Source organism: Colius striatus, chromosome 3 (assembly GCF_028858725.1).
Source record: "Colius striatus isolate bColStr4 chromosome 3, bColStr4.1.hap1, whole genome shotgun sequence".
Taxonomy (NCBI): domain Eukaryota; kingdom Metazoa; phylum Chordata; class Aves; order Coliiformes; family Coliidae; genus Colius; species Colius striatus.
In genome coordinates, this window is record NC_084761.1 from 20989598 (window position 1) to 21007966 (window position 18369).

Sequence of the window (18369 nt, forward strand, 5' to 3'; positions counted from 1 at the left end):
CCAGTGTTTGTCTATCCATCTATCTTGAACATGCAAAATTATTTCTAGAAGGGGGCCTTTTTGAAGAAACACGTTAAGACCAGTTGTTCTTCAAAGGCCAGGGTAGTAGATCAAGTAGCCCCTTGCTAGAGTGCCTATGCTGCACGTTCAGGGTATTTTCAGAGCACAGTACAACTGCAGACAGGTGATGTTCAAAGTGTTTGCAAAGAAAAAACCAATGGGTTTGTCTCAAACTCACAGCACAGTCACTCTGGCAGGGGTGCTACAGTAGAAAGAGCCAACACCATGCACAAGTTATTACAAAGTCAGACTGAATTTATTTCTCCCGGGCAATTAAAAAAAGGCAGAAGACAACGTCGAGACATTCTGTTGTTATTTAAGGGGCAGCAAAGCTTTGTATAATTCATATACGTAAAGTGATAAAAACGTAACCTTCAGATCCTTGCAGCCCAAAGGAAGGACGGAAACTGCAAACATCAACTTGCTGTAGCTTGTCTCAGTAAACTACTGGTATTGCAAGAGACCAACAACAGTTTCAGCAACATACATATCTGTAACGATTCAAATTAGCTGTTGACACAATGATGTTACTTGATTGTTTTGACAAAAACATGGAAGCTGGCTAAGCCCTCCACAAATCAAGTCACAAGTGGAACAATTTCCTCGGCACTGCATTTCTAGGACAATGCTGTTGTAAAAAAAGGAAAAAGAAAAAATGTACAATAGTACATATAGTTTTGTACTAAAACAGTATCTGAACAGATTCACTTTTCCTTCTTTTATTAAAGCATAGACAGCTTTATAAAATATAAACCTTCCAAAGGTCAAGTTCAAAAGCTTAGAAGAGGCTTTGCTAATTCTAAAGATAACAGATGAAATACCATTGCTCCTAGAAGACAGGTGTTTTATTTTACCTCAAAGGTTTTAGCCTTGGAAGGTGAATCATGAACTCAAGTTTCTGTGCAAGCCCAGCAGCATTTTCATGTCAACTGAAGACTCCTCCTCTGATGGGAATGCTCTCGTTAAGCCCGTGTTCTATGAGTTTGATGTCCTCCAAGTCATCCTTTATAATGCTAATGAGGTGACTCAGGCCTTCTTGTTGCTGCTTCAGATGCTGTAGATAGTTTAAAAAACAGCATGAGCATAGTCCAACTTCACAAATTTTAAGTAGCATGCTTCAAAGGTGCCATGGCTGGTGGCTTTGGCACACTGAAAAGCCTGCTAAAATTTCCTTGCAAGAAGGAAAGAAGGAATTTTCTGCACAACAGTATAACTGCATAGAGTAGTTTCGTACAAAACCTTGATGTACTGTCACTGAGGACAATAAAAAAGACTGACATTGTAGATACATCTCCCAGGTTAGCCTATAGCTTGTTTAAATGATGAGATTCAAAGAGTAGCCCAGGATTCTACGCAGCAGTGCTTACTTGCTTGATTTCCCTTAAGAGGTCCGCATCTATGTAATAACGCTCTTCAGCCCGCACTGCTCCAAAGTGGTTTTGCATCCTGATTTGAGACATGAGCTCGTTCAGTCTGCCCTGGGAAGAGAAACAGGCTTCAGTCAAACACAACTCATTTACATCTGTCACAGCTGCAGCCCGTACCACTCCTCCAGTCACCAGGGTAGGAAGAGTGACTGCTTATTCCATGTTTCCTTTTTTTTTTTCCGAAGACATGCAAAGGGCAAACAACTCCAATACTGCTATCAGTCACGCAGCAAGAAGTACAGCACTAAAACCTCGTAACACTTTCTACAACAACTTATGCGTGGTTTGAAAAATGTACATTCTTTTCTGAGGAAAAAACAGCTATTGGCTAAGTTCAATTAACTACTCACCTTGAACTGTGTAGGTGCGTTAAGTTCACACTGAATTGTATCTAACTGAACACGAAGCTGCTCCTCGTCTGCTTGAATGGCATAACCACTTTTCCTTTGGATCTCCTGCTTTATTAACACCTAAAATAGAAGCCTTGGAGGTTCATTAGAGAAGACTTTGCCCATCTCTTTCCCCAATAGCCCATCCATGTGTGTTTTTCTGCCCTTCCTCTAGCATGCCTCTCATCAGATCTATTCTGACATGTTGCCTGCTGCTCCGAGACCTCGGGGAAGTCTCAGGGCTTCTGAGTAAGTGAGAGATAAAGTTCCCAAAGTAGTAAGACATGCTGTGCAGCTGAAGCTTTCCCTGACAGCTCTGCCTGTTGCTTAAATCAATACCATTTAGATGAAGTCAGAATTTCCTTTTCAACATCAACCATGCACAAGATGGTCATCCTGCTCCCTCTCAGTTTGCCTTCTGGCACTAGACTGCGTGTCAGAACGCGGTACGTGTTTACAGACTGTCCATGTTACCTGTAATGTTCTGTGAGAAAGCGCCATCAGTTTCCTTTTGTACTGTGCAATTTTTGCCATAGTTGTCGTTTGGTTTTTCTGCAGCTCACTGATATCTTCTGATATTATCTGCAGAGGAGGTGGAGTCAGTTGGAAGTCAGAAGAGTTTCTGATTACAGAACACCTCAGTGCCAATTTGAAACTGGGAGTTTAAAAACAGTACTCAGTCCAGCAACTTGGCATTCTCGCCAGAGATGCCTTCAGAAAGCTTTTTGCTAGATCTCTACTGTTCTGGTTTATATTTATTTTCATATGCAGCTGGGATTTTCATATGGAATTAGAAAACGGGATGTCCCAACTAGAGTCCCTGCCAGTGCAACAATTCCCTTGGTTTGAATTAGCCTAAAACAACACAGCAAGCTTGAACCTGAAAAAAACCCTAAAGCCGAAACACATGGCCCAGTTTTTGGCCAAAAGATATAATTAAGGAATATATTAAGAAACAGTGATAAAGAGTCACAGTCCTGTGCAAATGGTCCCAGTTTCAGTTTTCAGCACGTTGAAGGGGGAAGCTCATTTAATAGTACATCCTTAATCAATAGCAAGCAGTAGCGACAAAGATGAGAAACATTACATCTAATCGAGTCTGGTGCTGTTTGGTCATCTGATCTTGGACCTTCAATCTTCTCAGCAGCTCCTTGAAACCCACCATTGGTACTGGAATAAGCCTATAAGAATACAAATATTTTTTACTGCAGTTTTATATTAGACACATGGCATGGATTAATAATTATGAAAATACTCTTAATACATAGATACTGTTGGCTTATTACACATTAATACATAAACACCTCTCATTTTGCTAATTTCTAGAATCTTCACTATTCCTATCGTCCTGTTCCTTTTTTCATGAAAAATGGAATCAAGCCCAAGTTATCTATAGTCACTGAGGGTACATCATTTTAAGCTGCAGGAATAAAGGGGGAAAAAATCATAATGGTTGCAAAAAACAAGTCACAATAACTACTCCATATAATGGAGGATACCACAACTCAAAGTAATGCAAGCAAGGCTCTTTATCCTGACAACCCTTAAGCACCTAAATGTGTAAGGGGATTAGACAGGCATTTCCAGTAATCCTTGCTGCTACTTCAAATAAGATCAGCGCTTGACAAAGTTATTCTCTAATAGGTTCCTTAAAAGTTACCTGAAGGGTATATATTATTACATATTTCTGCCCTTTCCAAGTCTTTTTGTAATACTCAGACTATTAGACTTACTTGTCAGGATCAGGATTATCAACTTTGGCTTGTTCCCATATAATAGGATCCACACCTTAAAAAAACCCAAACAAATGAGTTTTTAGTATGGATAGATCTGAACAGAGATCACATCTTACAACTGTTAAGCAGCAAAAACACTAGCAAAGATATAAATTAAGGTTAAACAAACAAGGATAGTTCTTAATCTTGGTCCTGAACTATGGCAGTAAGTTTGGTCCAAATGGCTGTCAAACACCTCTGCTGGTTTGAAAGCAGGGGAAAGGAACAACTCATCTGATAATGCATATGTCAAGAGGAAAAATTCCTCTTGTTTCCACTATATGCTACACTTGGGTCATCTGTCCTCTTCAAGTTGTTTACTAAAAATATTTAAAAATCAGCTACTTAAGAGATAAAAGTACCAAACTAATTGGCAAAATAAGCCCAGTGTGAATCACCACAGTTGCTAACAGGATTTGTCTAATCAGACAATTGTTGGCAGAACAGTTGCTTCTTTTGGCATGAACTCCTTCATCAGTTAATTGCATAGAGTTGTGATCAATGGGGCAGCGTCTAGTTGGAGGCCTGTATCTAGTGGAGTCCCTCGGGTGTCTGCATTTGGACCAGTACTGTTCAATATGTTCATTAATGACCTCGATGAGGGAACAGAGGGCACTGTCAGCAAGTTTGCTGAGGATACTAAACTGTGGGGAGTGGCTGACACACCAGAAGGCTGTGTTGCTATCCAGTGAGACCTGGACAGGCTGGAGAGTTGGGCAGGGAGAAATCTAATGAAATTCAACAAGGGCAAGTGTAGAGTCTTGCATCTGGGAAAGAATAACCCCAAGTACCAGTACAGGTTGGGGAATGAACTCTTAGAGAACAGTGTAGGGAAAGGGACCTGGGGGTCCTGGTGCACAGCAGGATGAGCATGAGCCAGCAATGTGCCCTCATGGCCAAGAAGGCCAATGGCATCCTGGGGTGTAATTAGAAGGGATGTGGGCAGTAGGTCAAGAGAAGTTCTCCTCCCACTTTACTCTGCCCTCACGAGACCACATCTGGAATATTGTGTCCAGTTCTGGGCCCCTCAGTTCAAGAAGGACAGGGAGCTGCTGGAGAGAGTTCAGCACAGGGCCACAAATAAGATGAAGGGAGTGAAGCATCTCCCTTATGATGAAAGGCTGAGGGAGCTGGGGCTCTTCAGCTTCAAGGAGACTGAGGCATGACCTCATTAATGTTTACAAATACATAAAGGGCAGGTGTCAAGAGGATGGAGCCAGGCTGTTGTCAGTGATGCCCAATGATAGGACAAGGGGCAATGGGTACAAGCTGGAACAGAAGAGGTTCCAAAGAAATACAAGAAAAAACTTCTTCACTGTTCAGGTGAGGGAGCACTGGTACAGGCTGCCCAGATGGGTTGTGGAGTCTCCTTCTCTGAAGACATTCAAAACCCAACTGGATGAGTTCCTGTGTGACCTACTCTACGTGGCCCTGCTCTGGCAGGGGGGTTGGACTAGATGATCTTTCAAGGTCCCTTCCAACCCTTAAGATTCTGTGAAAATAAAGGCCGTCTAATTTGCACATGTACATCAACTTCATGATGCAAGTTATAACATTCTCCAAACCTCATTGCAAGACAGATCAGTGTATGAAATACACACACTTAGGTATGCCAGGAAAACAAAACAGACAACACTGACAGGGAAGCAATCAATTTTCTGACCAGTGAGAGACAGACTTCACAGAAATGTGTCGGTCATTTTAACAATTTCAGGCCAGCTTAGAGAGAACAGAACAGTCAAGTTCTATAGCATTCTCCACTGCACAACACTCCAGGTCATTTCTCATCAAACCTATTGTTTTTATCCAAAAACTCATCTCTCGGGGCATGACTGCTTCTTCAGAGCCCAGCACTAAAACCTCTCCTTGCACACGTCACCCCTGGATTAGCCAGCCTACAAACTCGGCCTCCCTTCTCAGCCATGGACTAATAAGTGTGCCCAGCCATCATTACATAAGCCTTAGGACATACCTCCAATGTTAGAGAAAGCAAATACGCTTGTGGACAGAGTAACTGCTCCTCCCCAACGCTGCAGCATTTGGAAAATATTGCTGCTGGTCTCTTGATTTTTTCTGCAAGGGTCGGCCTATTTCTTTTTGCAATCCAGATGTCATAAACTTTGCTGTGTTTTTAAACACTCTGGTCTTATTAATCATGCTACATAATGTGTTGGAAACCACAGGCTGCTTTTGCTGACCCACTGCAAGGAAGTACTACACGGGGTACTGTATGTAGAGAATGAGCTACAACTATACTTAGGACAAGAGGAAAGGGGCTCAAGTTGCATCAGGAGAGGTTTAGATTGGACATTAGGAAGAACTTTTCCACCAAGAGGGTTATTAAGCACTGGAACAGGCTGCCCAGGGAGGTGTTGGGAGTCCCTCCCCATTCCTAGAGATACTCAAAAGATGCATAGATGAGGTGCTGATGGATATGGTTTAGTTTAGTGATAGGCTTGCAGTGTGAGGTGAGTGGTTGGACTCAACGATCTTAAAAGTCTTTTCCAACTTATAATGATTCTATTCTATTCTACTCTGTCTTGTGAAATGACAGGAATGGCACTTAACTACTCTAAAGCAAAGCTGTGTATGTGCTATCTATGGCCATAGGTTAAACGACTCCTCTGAAAACAAGGAAGTAAATATAGGACATGATTGTTCTGATATTTAACCATTTTTTTAAAAATCAGACAAGTTGCAGCAATGTATGATGGCTAAATCACACTGTATGCTGTTGTGTGCCATATTACTAATAAATCATAACTCTCAGGGGACTACATTGCACTTCACGGGAAATCTTGCTGCAATCAAAACAATTACATCAGTATGTCAGAGTGCCCTGGAAGCTCTTGTAGTTTTAAAAGGTTTTTTCTGATGGCCTCACATCTGCATTTTTCCCAGAGACCCCAAAAAGCCCCATCAGAGGTCCAATGGTGCCCCTGTGCAGCCCCAGACCACATACCTGCAGGAGGGTTCTGCAGGAGCTGTTTGACTTGTGCTGGGGAAAGCTCCGTTCTGGCCATGGAGAGGCTGACCCCCAGCTGCTGCAGGGAGGATTTTATGTTGGCTTGTTCAAAGTGGGCGTAGAGGGTTGTGGCGGGAACTCTCCTTGAAGTGCCATTGGGTGAGCGCTCCACAACATAAATGATCACTTCTGTCCTGAGTAAGACAACATGCAGACTGTCAGAAAAAGGACAGTAGCATATAGAAACTACCTCAATAGAGAGCAACCCTAAATCGGTTACCACTTCTCCTAGCTGACTGTTAGCTTCTTTTAGTGCACTGAGATACAAAGTACTAGTAAATGCAGAATTTAACACAGCAAGACAGAAGAAAGCAGCTGTAAATATCCTACTAAATTACACCTTCTCCCTCCAATTTTAACAACCATCGTATATTGTGACATTAGTACTGTATTAAAAATAACCAAAACTCCTTGGTCTTTAAAACAGAATAAACAAACAGTGGGAAAATAAGAAGCAGAAACGTCAGTGTGCTGAAGCGCTTCAGGCAGACTAGACCAAGGCCCCCACAAAAAGCAAAGCAGACAAGAGAGAGCAAGTCTTATGAGGAGTGGCCAAGAGAGCTGGGGATGTTTAGCCTATAGAAGAACAGGCTGAGAGGAGATATGATCACTCTCTACAACTACCTGAAGGGGAGTTGTAGTGAGGTGGGAGTTGATCTCTCCAGTGATAAGACATGAGGAAATAGGCTCAAGTTGCACCAGAGGTGGTTTAGATTGGACATTAGGAAGAACTTTTTCACCAAGAGGGTTATTAAGCATTGGAATGGGCTGCCCAGGGAGGTGTTGGGAGTCCCCATCCCTCGAGATATTAAAAAGATGCATAGATGAGGTGCTCAGGGATATGGTTTAGTTTAGTGATGGGCCTCACAGTGTGAGGTTAGTGGTTGGAGTTGACGATCTTAAAGGTCTTTTCCATCTGTAATGATTCTGTGATTCAGACAGCACTCTGATATCACATGTGCAGAACGAACCAGCTGAGCCAACCTTTGAGCAGGTTTCCTCCCCAACACAAATATTTGCCATATGGAACACTGCAGATACTGTTAATATCCACCCCAATGCCCTTCAACTTCATGCATAACCTCACATCTCCTAAAATACCTAGTATTTATCCCACCCTCACAGTATCCTTGGCTCCACTTTTTGCTGCTGAGCAAGGTCTGCAGAAACCTATTTCCTGATCTGAGCTAAGGTTCTCAGCTGTGCACTCCAGCAAAAGTTACATACATACGAGAAATACTGGACTTAACACCTCAAGAAAATGCAATATGAGGGAATGAGACACACGAAATCAAACTTGAGGTGAACAGATCTGAAGTCAGGAAAAAGAGGAGACAGAGAAGACTTTACAACACACAATACCGGACAAAGACTGCGTAAAGTTTACGTACTGGTCATCTGGCATCGTTTTAACACCTTCTACGTTGACAGTCAGAGTCTGGTTTCCTCCCAGAATTTTGTGTAGTGATTCTACGAGCTGCTGCTGCTGGCTTCGAATATCTGTTTCTTTTCTGTTGAAGACTAAGACCACGAGGCCATCTTCATCCTTGTTGTTGGGCATTAAACTGTAACCCACAGCCTGCAAATGAGTAAACAAAAACTGAGGATATATTAAAACCACATCTATGTGGCATGAAGGGAAGGGGCTAAACCCCTCATAGAGTCACTGGTTCAAAAATTAACTTAAAAAATATTGAGAGATGCAGAAACACATAAAATTGATCCACTTTAAAAGTGTTCTCTCACAAGGCTGACAACAGAGCAACTTTTGAAACAGTTCAGATTTTTACTACAAGTTCCTAAGAATCCATTCCCCATAGGAAAAAAGAAAAAAGCTCTGGACTGGGATATGCCAGGTCAGCAAGGTATTTATGCTACTTCAGAGCTGACATAAAGCAGGGACATTTTACAAATTAACACTTTTTTGAAGTTGCAAAGGTAATGAGAAGACTATATTTTAGTACAGAAAAGTTATTAGAGTTCCAGAAAAGTTTAAAACATTACATTTCCAGGTGTCAGAATGAAAAACAGTTCCTTATATAACCTAATTGAAAGATAAGCCAACCAGAAATCTCTAGGCATTTCTTCGCATTTTCTTACTCTAGATCTGGACAATCTGCCTGGCGGTTCAAGTCAAAACAGGGACATGGAATATTTCTACTAGCTAAGACACACATCCAGTACAGTTCTCACTCATGAATTTGGGACAGCCAATTTTCCTTAACACGTGTCATAGGTTTTTTGTACAATTACTTATAAAGTTTAATGTTATCCTTCTCCTTGCTGTGAGAAAGCTCTAGTAAGGTTAGATGTTTTATTCAACATCATAATCTGATACAGGAACACTTGGTGCCATCTGTGCTAAGAAACAGCATGCTCTCCTTGTTTCAAAAAATTCCTGTTGGTTCCAGTGTAAACTCCTCATGACTTGTAAGAAAGGCCTAAACTGTTATCTCATAAACCACAACAGAGCTGCAGTTTTCATCCCACCTTGCCTGTTACACCAACCTATCACTGAGGATATGTTGGACAGTGGGTGCTTTTTAGGCGCTGATACTGCACACTGTTGGGTGACTGGCACCTTACCCCTCATGCAAGTTCAGCTGAAGAGAGAAATGAGTTGGGAATGTGCCCAAAAGCCTGGTCAGCAGAGGATAATTCCCTGCGGTGCTGAGCCAAGTAGAATCAGCCTTCTTCAGCTGGGCTGTCTTGTTACAGAGCACAGCAGTGACAGCTAAGGAAGAATTTGATTTTAATCATATGTCTTTCACTTTCAGAGTTGTGAAAGTGGTTCACCTGTGAGAAAAGACTTGCCAGGACACAGAACACTAAATCTCATTACGTGCAAAGCAGTACTGAGACCACACACATGACTCCTCTAGTGTTTCTGTTTTAAATAAACAAACAGATCTTTCACCATTTCTTTATGCTATATTTCTTTCCAGCTAACAGATTTTTTTACTTCCTTCTGGTCCTTCAAATGTATGTGGTACAGGCTGTACCACATAACTTAGAAGCACACTTTTCTTGCTGAAGAGATGCATGCTTCTCATTTGTTCTAGAGAGGAAATTGTGTACAAGTGGATTCCTCAAATGCCTGTGAAACCCTGTGGGTGGTGCTTCATTCTTAGCAGGTGTCTAATGCCTACAGAGGCAATAAACCTTGCTTTGCTTCCATACCTGTGCTATCCATTCCCCCACTATTACTCTCGGGCATCAGCCACTGCTGGCACACATGGAATTTTTCAGTATTTCACTTCAAGGGTGTGAATTCATAATAGCATTAGTGACAGTCAAGTCATACCAAGAAAAGGAAATCTAGCATGTGGCATTGTCTAACTTCAAAGGAAAATTTTTCCTTCTGGTAAGCAAAACTCTAAAATAAGTGATTTTGCATCACACAATTTATACTTTGCAATCTTTCAAAGCCCAGAAAACTCTAAAGCCATTTCAGCCAACAACTTACAAGAACGTAAGCTTCCAGGTGCATTATCAACAAAATATTCAAGGTAACATCTAGAAAGGTAATCCAACAGAAGCCAAACATTTGTTATGCAGACACTTTGTTGCTGCAAAGATTTTGTAACAGTGTAATGATGTGCATAATCAAAACTAGACTTAATTGGGTATTAACCTACATTCAGGTTACAAAGTTTGCACTTTAAAGAATCAGCTTGGGAAAGGAGGGTATCCCCATGACTGACCCAAATCCACTTTCAAGTCTGAGGCTTAGCAGGCACAAGATTTGCAGAAGACAAAAAGCTACATGTTCTTTGCTGGCATAAGAAGCAAGATCTGAAACTGCTGATGATATCATACAAGGAATGGAATCAGCTTCAGCACTGGCAAGGATAAAGGGAGAAGAAAACTGAAGACTTGTGTATTTTTAATGGTATGTAGGGGCCAGGTTCATAGAGGGTGTTTCTAATGTAGGCAAAGCAATGAAGAAAGACACGGAAGTTCTTACTCCAGGTGTTAGCAGTTTCTTTCAGATGTGAAGGTTAAATAGTTTCTCTAGTATTGTAACCTAAACAAATATAAATAAAAATTAATTTCCAGAGATCTGCTCCAACCACACGTGCACTACTCTGAATGTTACCATAGAAAACGGTTGTTTCATGATCCACATGTGCACTCATGATCTAGTATCTCAACAGCACCCAGACCTCCACATCTATATATCTTCAAATCTTTTACATAGCATGCATCAGAATTGTGTACATTACCTGGGAAAACAGTTTCAGAATACCTTCCATTGATTTAATGCTCATGAGATACTCAGACACTCATCAAGGAGAGTAACTGCTGCAGAACTGTTTGTGGGTAGTCGAACAATTCCATACCTTAAATCTGCAAAAGGGGTTCTCCTGTGTGAACTCCACTGGAGCGATGTTGTTGTTGAAGTACCCTTTGCCTGTTCCCCAGAAGGCCTGAAGCTGGTTCCATTTTGCCAAAATAGCATCTCTCTCATCTCCTAAGAGTGTCGGAGCTGAGAGGGCACTGGCTGTATTGATGAGCTGGTTTGACTGGGCAGGTGTCTGAGTAGGCTGGCTGAACAAGCCACTTCCTAATGCTGGGTTGGATGAAGAAAAACAAGTGAACTCCTTTACCACCTGAGAGAGGCGTGGTTCCTAACATGTACCATCTGCCTAGCATTGGTATCACTTCTTTTCACATTTTGAGAAGTAAAATAAATGCACAGAATAAATCAATCAATCCAAATCAGATCATGTTTTTTCAAAGTATCTTTTTACATCCAGTTTTCGAAAAGCAACAGAAGTTCCTGGATGCTGAGCTAGAAGATTTTTTTTCTTTTTCCTTTAAATGACATGTCTATATTGATCCAAGACAACATCTGGCACCTGCACTATCTAAATCTGAAAGGCAGACTTGTTACTATAAATGCAGTGGACTCAAAGCCTGCAGCTGGTTGTTCTCCAACTCACATTTAAACTCAGCTTGATGCAGTTTTCTTCCCCTTTCTGGTAATGTCATGACCGCCAACATAACTCTGTAACTACTTTTGGTACTGCTGCCAAACCAAAGGAGTGACTAGTCAGAAACTCAGGGCTGAAGCTCAGAAACTTGCTTGAGCTCCAGTTTAAGAGAAGGGTTGCAAATATAGGCATTTAAAAAGCCAGCTTTCTGAGAAGTGTCCATCAATAAAGAGGTTAAGTGTAACAGTGTCCTTTTATAAGACACTTCTGTCCCACTACTTGTGTGTCTGTAGCAGCCCTATGCTTCCATAGCTAAGGAGGGGTTAAATCAACAGAAAGCCATACTTACTGGTCTGTTGCTGCTGGGTACCGAAGCCTCCAAAGCCCAGCCCAGTTCCCAACCCACTACCCAAGCCAGTTCCAGTTCCCGTGCCAAAACTAGTACCAAATCCAAAGCCTTTATTCTGGGTAGCACCAAAGAGCCCTGGGGAAATAAGCAAAGAACTGTTAAGAAAGAGGAGATCAGTACCTGACAAATAAGAAACACTATTGTGAAGGGTGGGTGCCCTGTGGTCTGAAAGCAAATACCTTCGACCTTGTGCTCTCTTACCGCTGGTGCCTGTGTTGGTGGGAGCAGAAAAACTAAAGGCAGATCCCGCGGTGGTGGCAGTTGTCCCAAATCCTCCAAATGCTCCTAACAAACAAAGTTTGCAAGTGAGGCAGACGGCAAGTTGTGAGAAGTAGCTGTGCATGAAGTGACAATAAGCTGCACGCTTCAAGGGGTGTTATGAGATGCTGACAAATGGATGTGTTACATTACGAGCATGTAGTTCACATTGATCATGAATGTTGAGCCCAAGGAAATGGAGAAGAAAATGTGCACCAGAAAGCCAGTACATCTATGGTGCATCAAGAAAGCAAATGACAAAGCAACAGTTCACTGACATTCTGTTGCTCTATCAGTATGAAGGGCTTCCCTTCATGACAGATACAACTAGTAACAGTATTTCTTAGACTCATTCTCAGGAAACCTTCTAGTTAATGCTGTTGAAAAGTGCTTAATAAATGATCTGATGTTTTGTGAGCTCTTCAACATTCCTAACTTCTTAAGAGCAATGATAGAAAGAAATCAAGCAAAACCTAAGGCTAGGGTGCACACAATTGCTGTGCCTACGTAGGAATGCTGTCACAGCAATGACTTCTTTCTACACACAGGTAAAATTCTGTAAGGTCTTTTTTTAAGCCTAGTTTCTCTATCATTCTCCCCATTAAATCTCATTTTGAGGTTCAATCACTGTCAGAGAAAGTTGGATGCAAAAGCAATCAGCCTGCCAAAGATTTTCAGGAAAACGAGTTGTTGGCTAACAGGAGGAGAACTGAGTGCGGATCTGAGTGTGCCAGAGAAAGCCCCAGGAAACCCGTCTTCCCATGTACCACCATTGCCCAAGGGGCAGCCTTCAGACATCTGACTAGCCCTGGAGAAACAACTTGTACTGTTTGAAGCTGTTCTGACATGCACTCAAATGCAGACAGATAATCTGCTACAAAGGATTTGACAAAAAGATGCTGCCCCAGCTAACTTACATGTCAGTAGCAGAAACACTCCAACAAAACAAGGTTTCTTTAGACCTACTACACTTAATGTCCTCTTGTACACGTACAAAATAAAAAGCTTAAACTAAAGTTGACATGTAACCACATCTGATTTTCATTCAACAAATATCTTAATGCGAGTGGGTGTAAGAAGTTGTTCCCTGTAACGTTCATGTTTCAGTCCTAGCAGGGAGTGAGAAACCCTAGTGGGAGTATCACCAGATAACATAACTTTTAGGTAGTTTGGTACTCACAGCAGTTTAGTAATTCTTTTTTGAAAAATGATCTAACAGTGCAAACTGCTAGACAAAATTGTGTCCAATTTCTTTCTGGACTAATTCAAATTCAGCTAAAGAAATACAGCACAATAGCATTCACAGATAAAAATAAAACCAGATCCCTTGAGGGCACAGAACAGGCAGGAGTATGCTGACATGGGGAGCAATGGCACTGTGGAATGAGTATAATTCCTATACGAGCAGCGGCAATGAGACCTCATGGCTAATCCCACACAAGTAAAAGCATTAGAAATCCACACAGTTCAGCATTTTTATATGATGTGGAAAAGATTTAACTTGAAAACAGATCAACTGATGGCTCAGAACTGATGCATCTGCACGGGGCCATGACATTTTTAATCAACACCCTGAGCACACATCGGGCACAAGCCCCTCCCAGAGGTGCAGAAATTCTCTTAAGGAGAGCCTGGGACGTGTTACTTCAGGGCGTAGAATGGTGTTTAGGAAGCAGATGACGGCGAGGGCTGTTCATTCCGTGCTGATCGTATAAAATTTGTTTCTCCACAGAAACTGCTTTAGTAGGTGTAGTGCATACATGACAGCCAACAGGAGGCCAATGAGGAGACACAGGGGAAGATGAAAAACATGACTGCAGTAGTCCAAGAATCTCATGTCAGGGACCAGCCCTGCAATTGCTCACGGCTGCCTGGGTCTGAACGGAGAGTACACCTTGCCATTTTGCCAGCTAATCAAGGCTCACTCAATTTTAGACTGGGTCTGACTGGAAGGTTATCACAATTCATCTCCGTTTCAGAGACTGAGTATTTGGCACATGGTTATTTTTCCTCAACAACTATTTCTTGAGATTTTAATAGACACAAATCCCTACAAGCCTGTGGTTCTCAAACCCATTCCACTTTCAGAGCTTCTATCTCCAGTCTTCACCGAAGACTAGTACTGAAGATGGATTCTCAGTTAGGAACGTAATTCTTGGACCCCTGCTATTAACATTTATTACAGAACAAGTATTTAGGCATTATCTACCTGCACTTGCCAGACTGTTACCAAAATTGAATGGTGGAGTTGAGGTAGTGGAAACACCAAAATTCCCAATATTAAAATTCACTGCAGGATTAGCAGTTAATCCGAAACCCCCAAAATTAAACCCACTGGCAGTGGAGTTTGTAGTTTCAAGCCCACCAAATCCTAACAAGCGGGAAGCAGAAAAAGAGCAAGGTAACATTAGTTCTAAGCAAAAGGCAGGTTCAGGAAAGAAAAGCTAAAACATTTTCCCATCGCCATGGACAAGACAGGCACCATTAAAAACAAAGGTAAAATATTAACTGGCATTAAACATTTTTTACTGAGCACAAGGAGGACAGCTAAAAACTTTAACACACTCTCTGCACATGACTGCTGTAAGCATATTGTTTTGCAACTATATTGCGTATAAAGCAGATGACATTTTTGCCATCTTACTTCAAAGCTATATTTGAAAATACTGTTGTGATTCGACATTCCCATTAAGAATAATTTTTAACCACTTAAGACTGCTCAATATAGCTGCACCTATACTAGTGTAGCTGACAGTAGCACAGTTTTATAAGCTACTAGGTAGGCAAGAATAAACTACAATACACGAGGTGAGCAGCTGAGCCACTGTGTATGTGTCCCTCAAATACTCTAGGATTCAAGTTATATTCACAAAATCTGTCCACCCCAGTGCTTGTTGGTGACTTACCTGATCCATCCAGGTTTTTCAGTGCTAAGAAAAATGGGCTAATACAGCTGCTAATACAGCAGCTCCCTGGTTGCCTCCCCAGGAATAGCTGAGAACAGGCAAAGGTGACGGAGCACTGGCACAGGCTGCCTGGGGAGGTTGTGGAGTATCCTTCTCTGGGGGTTTCTGAACCCACCTGGATGTGTTTCTGTGCATCCTGATCGAATTGACCCTGCTTTAGCAAGGGGTTGGCCTGGGTGATCTCTAGAGGGCCTTTCCAACCCTCACCTTTCTGAGATTCTGTGATTAACCCGGCACCACCATGCATCACCACATGACAAGTGCCCTAAGAGCAACTGACTCTTCTGGTGGGATCGAGCCTTGGACACCTCCCAGCGTGGATCCGCTACCAGGGTGCTGGAGCTGTTCATGCAGGAGGAAGTAAAAAAACGAGCAAAACGCGGACAGTGTCTGGAGAAAAGCGCGGGGGAACCTGCATCTCACCGTCTCCGCCAAAAAGAGGGGAGACGGCCACACCTGGTCCTGCCCACTGAGCTCCGAACTCAACGGGGACCAGCAGGAGCCAGGCGTCCCGCCACCGCTGAGGGTCACCCTGAGGGGAGGACGGACGTCCTGCCACCGCTGAGGGGCTGCGGATCACCCTGAGGGGAGCACGGACGTCCCACCACCTCTGAGGGGATGAGGATCACCGTGAGGGGAGCACGGACGTCCCGCCACCGCTGAGGGGCTGCGGATCACCCTGAGGGGAGCACGGACGTCCCACCACCGCTGAGGGGATGAGGATCGCCATGAGGGGAGCACGGATGTCCCGCCATCGCTGAGGGGATGAGGATCGCCGTGAGGGGAGCACGGACGTCCCGCCACCGCTGAGGGGCTGCGGATCACCCTGAGGGGAGGACGGACGTCCCATCACCTCTGAGGGGATGAGGATCGCCGTGAGGGGAGCACGGACGTCCCACCACCGCTGAGGGGCTGCGGATCACCCTGAGGGGAGCACAGACGTCCCACCACCGCTGAGGGGATGAGGATCGCCGTGAGGGGAGCACGGACGTCCCGCCATTGCTGAGGGGATGAGGATCGCCGTGAGGGGTGCACGGACGTCCCACCACCGCTGAGGGGCTGCGGATCACCCTGAGGGGAGCACGGACGTCCCGCCACCGCTGAGGGGATGAGGATCGCCGTGAGGGGAGCACGGACGTCCCGCCACCGCTGAGGGGCTGCGGATCACCCTGAGGGGAGCACGGACGTCCCGCCACCGCTGAGGGGATGAGGATCGCCGTGAGGGGAGCACGGACGTCCCGCCACCACTGAGGGGCTGCGGATCACCCTGAGGGGAGCACGGACGTCCCGCCACCGCTGAGGGGATGAGGATCGCCATGAGGGGAGCACGGATGTCCCGCCATCGCTGAGGGGATGAGGATCGCCGTGAGGGGAGCACGGACGTCCCGCCACCACTGAGGGGCTGCGGATCACCCTGAGGGGAGCACGGACGTCCCGCCACCGCTGAGGGGATGAGGATCGCCATGAGGGGAGCACGGATGTCCCGCCATCGCTGAGGGGATGAGGATCGCCGTGAGGGGAGCACGGACGTCCCGCCACCGCTGAGGGGATGAGGATCGCCGTGAGGGGAAGGTGGGAGTGTGGGGGGAGGATGGGGTGGTGTGCACGCGCGCCCCGCCACCACCGAGTCCGGGACGGCTGGGGCTCGGCTACCACGCCGGGCGCGTCGCGAGGATAGAAGAAGGCTCCTTCTTTTCCAGCCTCCCCAACCCTCGGCTCCTGCCGCCGCCCTCCGCGCTCACCCGTGGGGTTGGCGGTACCGGCGCCCGCCGTCGCCCCGAAGTTGAAGGCCATGAGCTGCTCGTCGGTGGGGCCGCGGGAGGCGCGTGCAGACCCGACGGGTCCGACCAGAAACAACCCGTCGCCGCTTCCGGCCGCTACCGCCAAGCGCTACCGGGGCGCGCGGCGCCTGGTGACGCCAGGCGCGAGCGCCACGGGCTGTACCACTCCGTGAGGCGGGGGGAACCACGGACACCCAGCAGCGAGCCCGCGCCCGCCGCGGCGGGCAGTGGCAGAAACAAGGCTAAGCGGCATAAACAGCTCTTCCCTTTGTCTCAGGAGGCGAAAATGCCTGGCCCTTTTGTTTAATAAAGACGTCAGAAAAGATCGCGGTGAAAAATACTCGCAGAAACAGGTGGCAGGAGGCAGGTATTGTAGCCATTCAGCAAGGAAAAGGGCAGCGGAAAGTGCTGTGTCACCTCAGATAAACACAAACAAACTGCGGTTCGGAGATCCACCAAGCGTCAGAAAATGAACAGCTTTGACGGGCAAAGTCCCAGGCAGTGAGCTCCGTCAGGGCAGCAAGGCAGCTTCTAGGGCTCAAAGCACGACGGAGACTCCCCAGTCCCAAACAAATCAAGGTCTGTTGGCTCAGAGATCTAACGTGGCTCCACCGAGCTGGTGACAGTACCCACGCAGCCTGGGCTCTCTCCATCCCTCCTGCGTCCCTGGCTGACAGGCCCCTTTCTTACTGGAGATGTGCCTTAGAGTGGAAGGGGCAGTTGCCCCTTGTCCCTCCTGACACCATTAATTTGGGGTCAAGGCTTTTGACTGTAGAGCTTGGTGGGCAGCTAGAAAAGAAAATCCATTAGACTTTCCCTCTGTGATAAGTTCTTTCCAGCAATTAGTCAGGGGAGGACAGGAACAGAAGCAAAGGTGGCTGTTAACTCCGATAACGTATCTGGTGTCCAGAACGTGGCAACAAGAGCAGCATCTGGGTAAAACCAGAGGGAAGTTCCCAAAGTGTTTTCACAGAGTGTTACTTTCAGCCTGGCCCCCAAGAAAGCAATGTTGCAGGGTAAGCATATAGAGAAGAGGTGACAGTTTTAGCCCACAATGTCAAATGCAGTGGTGACTCCAGAACAGCTCCTGCAGTGCAGAAAACTCCACAGTTGCAGAAAGTCATGAGTTTCTTGTTCTGTGGGTGTACGTGTGCAGTTCTTGAGGCAAGAGGCAGGTGAACATCCTGCTGGAGTCCTGCACCTCGGCCAAAGTTTAGGGTGCTAGCTCTGGCCATCTGCTGAGGCAGGCACGTGGAAGAGGCTGAGCTGCAACTGCAATACTGTGAGGACCCTGGGCTCTGCCAGGTGCTTTTAGCTAATGCAGAGAATAAATTATGGCAGT

General features: G+C 45.1%; 1 protein-coding gene across 4 annotated transcripts; it reads right to left on the bottom strand.

The window, feature by feature from the left end:
• Positions 1-294: 294 nt before the first annotated feature.
• On the bottom strand, positions 295-18360 carry NUP54 (nucleoporin 54). Of its 4 annotated transcripts, none has more exons than XR_009818356.1 (13): positions 16989-18360; positions 12224-12307; positions 11963-12097; positions 11020-11249; positions 8068-8255; positions 6614-6810; positions 3610-3664; positions 2964-3057; positions 2351-2458; positions 1838-1957; positions 1428-1538; positions 915-1114; positions 295-688 (listed from the first exon to the last, which is right to left on the bottom strand). XR_009818356.1 is itself a non-coding variant. In XM_061991750.1 (13 exons), the coding sequence occupies exons 1-13, from the start codon at positions 17038-17040 to the stop codon at positions 986-988; spliced, it is 1665 nt and encodes a 554-aa protein (XP_061847734.1). In that variant the 5' UTR covers positions 17041-18360; the 3' UTR covers positions 295-985. The 4 variants fall into 4 exon arrangements, 3 of the variants coding, with proteins under 3 accessions (XP_061847734.1, XP_061847732.1, XP_061847733.1); XM_061991750.1 differs by adding an exon at positions 14490-14651 and having other exon boundaries at positions 295-1114; XM_061991748.1 differs by having other exon boundaries at positions 295-1114.
• Between the last annotated feature and the right edge of the window lie 9 nt (positions 18361-18369).

Excerpts from the sequence above, each read along its gene's own strand:
- NUP54 (XM_061991750.1), bottom strand. The coding sequence starts at position 17,040 with ATGGCCTTCAACTTCGGGGCGACGGCGGGCGCCGGTACCGCCAACCCC. Across the intron at positions 12,098-12,223 it reads CACCAACACAGGCACCAGCG|GGCTCTTTGGTGCTACCCAG; the intron begins GTAAGAGAGCAC and ends TTATTTCCCCAG. Across the intron at positions 1,539-1,837 it reads ACGCACCTACACAGTTCAAG|GGCAGACTGAACGAGCTCAT; the intron begins GTGAGTAGTTAA and ends TTCTCTTCCCAG.